This window comes from Patiria miniata, unplaced genomic scaffold (genome assembly GCF_015706575.1).
Source record: "Patiria miniata isolate m_02_andy unplaced genomic scaffold, ASM1570657v1 HiC_scaffold_3, whole genome shotgun sequence".
Lineage (NCBI taxonomy): Eukaryota > Metazoa > Echinodermata > Asteroidea > Valvatida > Asterinidae > Patiria > Patiria miniata.
Window position 1 is genome coordinate 39,842,247 of NW_024037069.1, and position 9,867 is coordinate 39,852,113.

The window sequence follows — 9,867 nt, forward strand, 5'->3', positions numbered from 1 at the left end:
TCAAACATAGTGATAGACCCCACAGCAATGAGGCCAGGGGCATCCCCACCCTCCAGGGAGGTTGAGCCAGAGGGAGTGTCGTTCGACGAGCCGCCGAAACTCCAGACCCTCAGCAGCCTCAACAAGGTAAGGCATTCACTCTGGACTTGCAAGACAACAAAAAGCACATATCTGAAGTGGGGTGCTGTGGTCCAATGGTTACGGTGTTTGACTCGTGTGCCGTGGTACATGGGTTCGAATCCTGACCGTGGGAACATCGTGCTTGTGCTCTTGAGCAAGGCACTTTACCATTATTGCTTCATCCTTCGGATGGGACGTAAAGCCGTAGGTCCCGTGTGTTGTGAAGTGCACGTTAAAGAACCCAGTAACACTTATTGCTAAGAGAAGGGGTTTGCCCCGGTGTTTCTGGCAGTGGCTGCAATATGCGCCGCAGCACCTTGTAAACCCTTATAGGCTGCTTCATAATGGGTCTCATATTTCTCATAAATTTTATGTACATTTCTTTATTAATAGACATAATTTCCAGCGCCTTGAGTACCTAATTGTTGGTAGATATGTGTGCTATATAAGACTCCGATATTATTATTATTAATATTGATCAAAATGATTCTATTTGTTACCGACGCTCAGCATTTTTGGAAGGTACATATACTTTCCAGAAACAACCAAAATCCAAAAGTGGCTACAGGGGTGATATTTGTCAGGATTTCTTCCTGAATGCTGGATACTTTGTCTGTTGTTTTTCTAATTTCAGGATTTTTTAGGAACCTCTTTTAAAATCTTGGATGCCTGAGGTTATTGTGTTTTTACGTATAAAACTTTGAATAGAAAAAAAGAAATCGTGGACCCTACATGCTCTAGGGCCTTCAGCGATCCTCAGACACTTTCCCAATTATTTTGCTGATTTTTCTTTTTCTCAGCCCTGTTTTTGTTTGTATGTAAAAATGTGGAACATCAGCCTCTGTGGTATTTAATAATTGCTAGATCTGTCAAGAGTAGCAGTCTGGATGTAGATTTGTATAGATTCCCTTGAAACAGTGATTTTGTGACAATCAGTACATGTAATTGTTTGTGTTGTGATCAGCCCTATGGATATGCTCAGTAAAACGTTGTACTGTTTTAGGAATTTTAAACAAAAGCGCCCTGTAGAGAACAGACAGTGAGAAGAATTTACAGTATTAGAGGTGGGAAAAAAACCCCAGCATATTCCAGAAAAAAAAACACGAAATCAAGCTGGGACTGAAAACCCAATCCACATATTGGCCCAGGCGGGATATGAACCCGGGCCACAGCGGTGGAAGGCGAGGAAAGTACCGCTACGCCAACCTGACTCCCCAATAGACTACGCCAACCTAGTCTGTCTAAACAGTATTTGTCTTGTTTCAACGTCTGTTTGCAGATCATTTTTATAGCCATGTTAGATACCAACATTGTTAAAAGTTGTCCCTTTCTTCAAAATGTTCCCTTACTGAGGAAAATCCCCCCAAAATGTCCTCAATCACCTATTCTCGTCCATCCTGTTCAAAAAATTTCCAGGGACGTGCCAAGGTTTCCACCAAGCGTCGTGCCCCCTCGCGCCGTCTCCGCACAGAGGGGGCGACCACGGCAATCCCTGAAGCCCACGGCAGCAGTCCTGCTGGCCTGCTCAGTACCTCCCCTGAACCGCTACCCAAGGAGCGGTCACCACCTTCTGGCCTTCCAGACTTCACTTCCAACCCTCCAGTCTCGTCCAGTAAACCCAAAGGTATGAAATCAGTTTTTGGCCTTTTTTTTTTTTTTTTTGGTTAACCCAACAATAAGCAATCGAATGAAAGATTTCTCAAAATCTGCATACTTTTAGTCCAGGTTTTTAAATTATTTTCATTATAAGTTTAACAAATAATAAAAAAGGAAGAGGGCCTAATATATCAGTCCTAGCAGGACCTTTGACAACCACAAAAAAAGTAGTTTTTAAAATTTAATATTAAACACTAAAAAGAATAGAAAATTAAAATAGTTTTAAAACTCCAACAGTCCATGAATGAGCACTTCTTTTTAGACAAGTTCATTGAAACAATTGTGATGCGATCAAGCTACATGAGTCGTTTGTCGACCCTGGTCAACTTTGTTTAATTACAGATTTGAAAAGAGCACAATCTTGGCATTACTGCTATGAAAACCGCATGTTGGTACCATCTTTAGTTAAAAAATTATGGAAGTTGGAACACCAAGAGATGTGATGAAGTGATGTGATGAAGTGGCCCTATTTAGGCCTGTATCTTCAAACAAAAATTCCCAACAAACGACTCATTTAGCTTGATCGCATCACAATTAACATTGACAAAATCCGTCGGTGCAAGATTTGGCAACTTGCAAAATGGTGATTTCGACCCAAATGTACAAAAAGAATTTGAGTCGGAAGTTGCCCACAGTACTTCCTGCCAAGTTCCGCTGCATGGATTGAATCCGCTATCTTGAAACCTCAATCAAAATTCAAAGCGTGAGTTGGCAACAGTGGTTCATACGTTCATGTCTCAGTTTACCCAGTTATCAAGGCTTGAAATACGTAATATAAGTCAAACATGCGCATGAGACCAAATGTCATAAAGGGTGAGTCAGAATGATCTAGCCCCAAATTAATGAAAATATTAACAATAAGTAGCAATTATCAAAACAAGTGCAATATGCTGGTATTTTGGACATATTTGGTGAAAGTTGCACGTATATCCATTGTACCATTTAGAAGAAAAGCGCTAGCAAAGAACACACGCTACAAAAACACTCTGACCACGGTTCCATGGTTCAACAAATTTATAGAAATCGCGTACTGATATGGCTGCATTGCTTGAAATGCAGTCACATCAGTAAACCAGCCTATAACATATATCAAATGCACTTGTTTTGATAATTGCTACATATTTTTAATATTTTCTTTAATTAGGATCCAGATCACTCAGACTCACCCTGTACAGGTATGGGGCGTAAACTCATCTTTTACATGTGTGACACGATGCTGAACATCTTAAAACATTACTTCAAACAGCGTAACTTTTCCAGATATTGGCAGATACCTGACTGGATACAAATATTTTGTGATATAAAACATCTTCAATGTCTGGTTTCCACAGAGATAGACATTCCCTCGTCAGATGTGACTGACTTTAGTAGTCCGCTGGACTTCACGCCCAGCGGGATAACGCTTCCTCCGACACCGTTGGATGACGACAAGCCCAAGCCCAAGCCCAAATCCAAGACCTCGGACATGTTTGGGAATGACGACCTCTTTGGTGACGTTCCCAAGGTAACCGTCTCAGCAAAAGCTGATGATGACGACCTCTTTGCCTCAGTACCCAAGAAAAGTGAAAAGACCAAATCGCCGCTGGACATTGACGAGGATTTGTTTGGCTCCAAGCCCCAGGCGATGGAGAAGAAGGCCCCCTCGGATCCAATCGGGGAGGATCTTTTAGGAGAAGGCCCAGGGAGCAAGAAGCAAGGGAAGAAGTCGGGAAAGACGAAAGTGCCGGCCCTGGACGATGATGATCTGTTCGGAACCGATACAACCAAAAAGAAAGGTGTGAGACACTTTAGACAAGACATAGAGATGGCTGTGGTCAGAGCTATAGTCAAGTCCTCACAAGTCCTGACAAGTCCTCACAAACCAATCACAGTGGCAAGCTATTCAAAGAAGTGTGACCAAGGCATTCCTTATTTGTTGTTGTTCATCTCCCGTTACTTGTGACCTTACATGTAATAGACTCTTGATTTGACCAGTGATGGACTTACAATTTGACTTCAGGCTTGACTTCAGCGCTTTCAAAATGTCATGAGCTGGATCAATGCCGGGTACTTGGGAGTTGACTTTGTTCGCACTTTGGCAAACTTCTGGCAGGTAAAGCTCCTTCTACCAGATTAAAATTGAACCAAGGCCAAATTGCCTGGAGCTACTGGTCAGAAAATATTGCTTAGCAAATGTATGTACTAAGCAAAAATCTAAAGACAACCAGTCAGTAGTAATGCACATCAAATTACATTATATTTTGGCTGTTACCCTTTTTCGCTAACTGAATCTTTACTGTGTTCAGTACAATTATGCACAGAACAGCCCAGTGACATTATACAAATAATGAATGCTTGTGAGTGCAATGGTAAGAATAATTTCATGAGGTGACAGATAGAATGTTCCATTCCATAAGGCGAAGCCAGGTGGCATGGAACATCATTCCATCTGTCACTAAATGAAGTTATTCTTTCCATTGCACGAATGTGAAACATTTATTATTTGTTTTATACAACGCCTGAATAAATCCGCGTCATCTGATTGGTAACTCGTAAACTGGTACTATGAATGTACAACATTAGAGCCATCACTGCTGTATTATATAGCACTCCCAGCAGTGTGACTCTGAAATGGAAATTATATTTACCATGGATTGGAACTTCTATTTTTGCCATGCAGCCGCACCTTGCGTTGAGAAGAATAAATCAATGACATGTGATTAACGACCCACCAATCAGATGACAGGGATTTATTACCGCATTGTAAAGTTAACCCTAGCCAATGACCAGATGAAATCAACAATTTGATTTGGGTCCGGAATAACATAAATGCGTTTGATCCATGTCAGGTACTTTTCTTTCTTTCAGAAACCAAAGCGTCATCTGCTCCCCTCCTTGATGACGATGACAGTCTGTTTGCAACGGCGTCCCCTGCCAAGACGAAAAAGAAGAAAGACACCAAGAAAGCCCAGGTTAGTATTCTGCCGTTATATATTTTTTAGTGGCATCAGTAAATATTTTGTGATGACGATTTAGTACCCTCATTGAATGTAAAAGAGCTTTATATTGTTGAGACGTTGTTGCTGTGTCAGTAAATATGTATGCTTGGTCCAATATGGGAACTGTGGATTCTCCACTGCATGTGGCGCTCTGGAGCTTACTAATGAGAACCAATGTTGGACTTCTCAAGATTGGTATAGCTCAACCACTGTTAATTCACATTGGGCTAGACGGTGCCCTTTGTCAGGCAATCGACAAGGAACGTGTCATAGGATTCCTGAAAAGAAGTCTATTTTTGAGGATTCAGTCAGATTCTTTGCAAAACAAATGGCACTTACAAGGTTAAGGAGTACAGTCAGTGAAAGTTTAAATGTTGAAAAACATTGTATCGCCAGAATATGTTACAAACATGCTGTAAACCAAAACATTTGCTAAATTTGCCTAAATTTGCTGCCAATGATAATTATGTGATGGAACTACAAATGGATACTGACATTGAAGTAAGCATATTTCAACAAGTGTATAATTGATTACAATTGTATTTTGCTTTTTTGCTTTACGTTCACTCAGGTGGACAACGATGAAGATGATCTCTTCGCCACCAAAAAGCCAGCCGCCAAAAAGACCAAATCCAAGAAGCCGGATTCGGACCTGTTCAGCGACAGCACCAACATCTTTGACGACATTCCCAGCTCCAAGCCCAAGGAGAAGAAGAAAAAGAAGGAGTCGGCGCTCTTCACTGATGCAGCAGAAGGTAAACTAAGATCAAGTGCAGCAAGATTGTTAACACAGAAGCGAGTAGAGTGCAGCGTCGAGACGCCATTTTGTGTCGGTCCCAGAGGGCCAGCCTGTCGTCCTCTTTATACCTATCACACTCAGAGGTGAAACTTTTCTGATTTTAATCGGAATTCCGACTTTTTTTAGTCCAATTTCTCTGACAATCTTTTTTGATTTTGATGTGCCAAGCATACTTCTGATGAATTTTACATCAGACATCATGTGTGACCTCACACATACTGAAATTTGTATCCTTGGGGAGACATTTCTTTGCTCTCGTGTACTAAAGTTTGAGTTTGAAAGTACAGTTTTAAAATGCTCTTATTTTAATCAGAATTATTTTCCTTGGCTGAAATTCGGACTTAATATCCCTTTTCTAAAACTCTGCCATTTGCGACGGATCAACATACCTTGGAAATTCCCAGTTTTTGAGTAAAATCCATATATCTATTTCATGAAAACCGTGTGGAGACGTATTCATCTATAGAAATTGCCCTGTGGAGACGTATACAATATTTTGTTCCCTATTGTGTGCATGTCTCCAGAGGGCACAGTGTATCAGATCACACTTCTGGTTGTGTGACCGTCACTTCCGTGACACACAGACATCAGACAGACAGACACCAGACAGACAGACACCCTAAGATCTTTTAATATAGGATTACCTCAGCGATTGTCAGCCATTGCAAACATGTTGGAAAAAAATTTGGGATCGAGAAATGTTTCCTATTATATAGATCATATTCAGAAATGTTCACATCTACTCATTAACAGTCGCATCAGGCTGAATTCCATCTTAAAGACGCACTGTACTTTATGTGCTGATGTATAATTCAACTTGCGGTTTTGCAAATTCTGATATTGAACAGTCTGCTAATTGAAAATGTGTACCTGACATCATTTGTAGCATTTTCCTTGCGTAAGGCATGGGCACGGACTGTTATAATTCACTACATATTAACCACACATGTTGCAACTTGGTACCAACAATCACAGTAAACAATCCTACACATGAAACACATACAATTACTGACACGTTAACATCTGCATAGGATAAAAGTTCCAAGGTCTAGAATAACAAAAAACCAACAGTTTAACTCTGTAACTATTTCTGTCATAGAAGTCACAATTACTTTACTTCTCGTCTCTCTGTCAGGCGATATCTTCGCTTCTCCAACAAGCTCCAAGCCCAAGAAGGCTAAAGCGAAGAAGAAGACAACGGAAAAGAAGCCCGTGACCGGAGACTCCATTTTCGACGAGTCAGCTCCCAGCATATTTGACGACCCCCTGAATGCCATGGGGAAGTAAGAAATGTAGAAACTTTATCATTTTATGAAAATGGAAAATGAAATAAACAATTAGGCATCTAAATTTAACCCCTGACCTCCACTTGGATAATCAGCAGCATAACTTGAAGGAGAGGGCAAGTTTCTCCTAACAGGAGACGCTTAGCGGAAAATACCGCTTGCTAAATTTTCTTGGTAAGCAAAAATTAGCCGGGCACCCGCAACAAACAGTATACATCACATGGCATTTTAGCTGGTAACCCATTTTGGTTAAGCGGGTATTTTCTGTGCTAAGCATTTTTGCGTGCCTAGCAGCTAGGTGAAATTTGCCCCTGAAGGCTTCACACCCCTCATTTTGAATTTACATTTTACAAAAGTTTGAAAACTCGAAACTCAGCCAATCATTGTTATATTTTTGGAGAACCCGAATTGTTCCTAAATTTCCTTTGTTAACCATATTAACCCCACTGGCATTTGTGTATGATTTTTTTATGTTCAAAAATTCTGTTTCTTAGTGTATTGGCCTTAATTGTAAAGGTCTGGTATCTGCCACTGAAAGATAATTCGTAAACAAAACATAGAATCTTGTAAATGTATTTTTTACTTTTTCCCCCAAACATTTGGCAGTCATTGTATTTTTCAACACACGGTCATCATATGACCAACAAGCAAAGGACGAAACCAATCTTGGTTTGAATTAATTCAGTCATTGTAAAAGTGTTGTTATTTTGGCTTTGCATATCGTGGTTTTGATTTAGCGAAAACACTGCTGATCTTGTTATCCATTGTGCCATTGTTATGTGCCACAAAACACATGACGATGTGATTTAGCAAACAAATGTGACAATGGGCTTGTTTTTGGCTTTTCAAATTTCTGTCTTCTGTTCGTATATGGGCAAACTGTTATAACTTTTTATTATTGGAGCGAGATATGCAAAACATTATGGACACAGGTCAGTAGTCCGAATACAGACCCGTTCACGTAATGGTGTCACGGAAAGTTGATTGGGTTTTGCTTGGGCAATGATATGCGCAGTTTAGTTTCTAGATTACTGGGCCAGCATGATTTTTGTTACACATTTTGAGCGAGAAATGTAACTTGCACATGGCATTCGACATGATTCGTTGGCGTCTGTCACATAAGTATGTTCAAGGATTTCAAACGGTTGGCTAACTAGGGTTATTTTTGTAATCGCTTGTTACATATCGAGTGAGACAAGTACAAAACATCTGGCAGTGTCTTGCTGGGTGATGGACCCTCTCCAATGTCTGACATTCCAACCTCTCATGACATACATGTTCAGTGATAGTTGACTGGCTGATGTCTGCGTGGCAACTTCATGCACAGTTGGTTTTCTGGGGCAGATTATGTCATGAATGAGCAAGAAGTGTGTCCATTGCATCATCAAGCCGCATAGACCCTTTGCAAGCGTGCCCTCACGGAGGGCAGATTCAGTGACAATGAAACCACAAACTGTCTCCTCAAGTGGTTCGCAGACAGAGGAACAAAGTCATGTTCTTTAAGGTGTCTAATGAATTGACTATAGGCTATTCACAGCAATACTGCGATCACCATAACCCCATAAATGAGACCCAAATACTGGACTAGTATATTAGGTAGTCCAGTATTTGGGTCCCATGGGGCTATGATTACCTCAGCTACATGTATGTACACATATAGGTTGTCCCACAAAAAATCTAACAATCGAAAACCAATTAATAAAGGTATAGTGCGTGTGAGTTTTGGAATATTTTCAAATTACCTCTTAAAGTCAGATAACCAATCTACCATACAAAGTTTATTTCATTCAAATCGATACATTGGAACAAACGCTATGCTTCATCGAACTCAAAGGTTGAAAATCGTCTTGGGCCACTTTCCTTGAAAGTGAGTAAGCGCAGTTAGCGAAACACACAAAGGATTTATTTCCGTTGTTCAAGAGTAACGTGTGACTAATTCTACCGGCTTCGATCTGTAAACTTGATAAATGAAAAAGTGGCCCAAGTGGTTTTTTCAAGTCCCTGTATCAAGTGCTGTACCTTTTGAATGAAACATCTTAATGAAACCATCTAAAAAGCATTTGGAAGACCAATTATTCTACTCAGCAATACAGTAGACACGATTTTGAATACTACCCCCACTTTTCTGAAAACATGCTTGATTCGATTGTTTTGTTTTTTGTGGGACAACCTGTATGGGTTTCTGCAATGAACAGCAGGTTGATGTAGTTGAGTCCAACGCAAGTCCAGTCACAAGTCCAGTCACAAGTAACAGTGGCTTAACAACAACACAGGAATGCCTTTTGTCAAAGCTCAGTTGAATAGCTTGTGAGTTGAATTGGGACTGGATGATATGACTTTCGTGATGGACTTGCAGGTTGCAGGCCAGTAAATCGGTCCGAAATCGCCTACGCCGGCCAAATCACAATTTGCACGCCCTCAAATTCTTCGCTATTTTATTTGAGCATATTGTGGGCCGTGAACTTGAGGGTTTATAAAAAATATGGGTGGAAGCCGTGCACAGGACTGTGAGCTTGTAGTTCTGTGCAGTTTGGATGAAATTGGAGCCCTAAAAGCGCTCTATTTTGCAATGGAGTGTAGGCGTCGTTTTGGCGATGGGCTTCAGGACCATTTTAAGGGGTGATCATCTTCGGATGGAAATTTCTCCTAAAAGTCATCAGTTAACCCCCCGAAAATTGAAAAGAAAATGAAAAATGATGAAATTAGCTTGAATTTGATGTGTGTCTGGAATACCTTGGAGAGTTGCGAGTATTTTTCCTCAATTTTTGAAGTGGGGGCATTTATCATTGGGGTCTATGGCAGTTGATTTACTTGTCTGCAACCTGCAGCTAGGGACTTGTGATGGACTCGACCACATCTGTCATGAACAGCGCCACCGTGCGTCCTGTGGTGCCCATTTCAAAATCTGTCCCTGGCCACCATGGCCATACATAATATTGAAAATCATGTAATGCACATTAATTTTCACTGATTAATTGCACAACAGCCTGTATGCATCGGGAAGTTACGTGATCTGGCAGTCTTCCAA

General features: G+C 40.7%; 1 protein-coding gene across 5 annotated transcripts in view; it reads left to right on the forward strand.

The window, feature by feature from the left end:
• Positions 1 to 8,285, forward strand: part of LOC119738683 (WASH complex subunit 2-like) — a 66,701-nt gene extending 58,416 nt beyond the window's left edge. For all 5 annotated transcript variants that reach the window (XM_038213603.1, XM_038213601.1, XM_038213605.1 and 2 more), the window contains 6 exons: positions 1 to 126; positions 1,537 to 1,744; positions 3,108 to 3,551; positions 4,624 to 4,727; positions 5,326 to 5,509; positions 6,689 to 8,285. In XM_038213603.1, coding sequence (XP_038069531.1) covers positions 1 to 126; positions 1,537 to 1,744; positions 3,108 to 3,551; positions 4,624 to 4,727; positions 5,326 to 5,509; positions 6,689 to 6,840 — 1,218 coding nt within the window. In that variant the 3' untranslated portion in view covers positions 6,841 to 8,285. The remainder of the gene's footprint in view (positions 127 to 1,536; positions 1,745 to 3,107; positions 3,552 to 4,623; positions 4,728 to 5,325; positions 5,510 to 6,688) is intronic.
• The last annotated feature ends 1,582 nt before the right edge of the window (positions 8,286 to 9,867 follow it).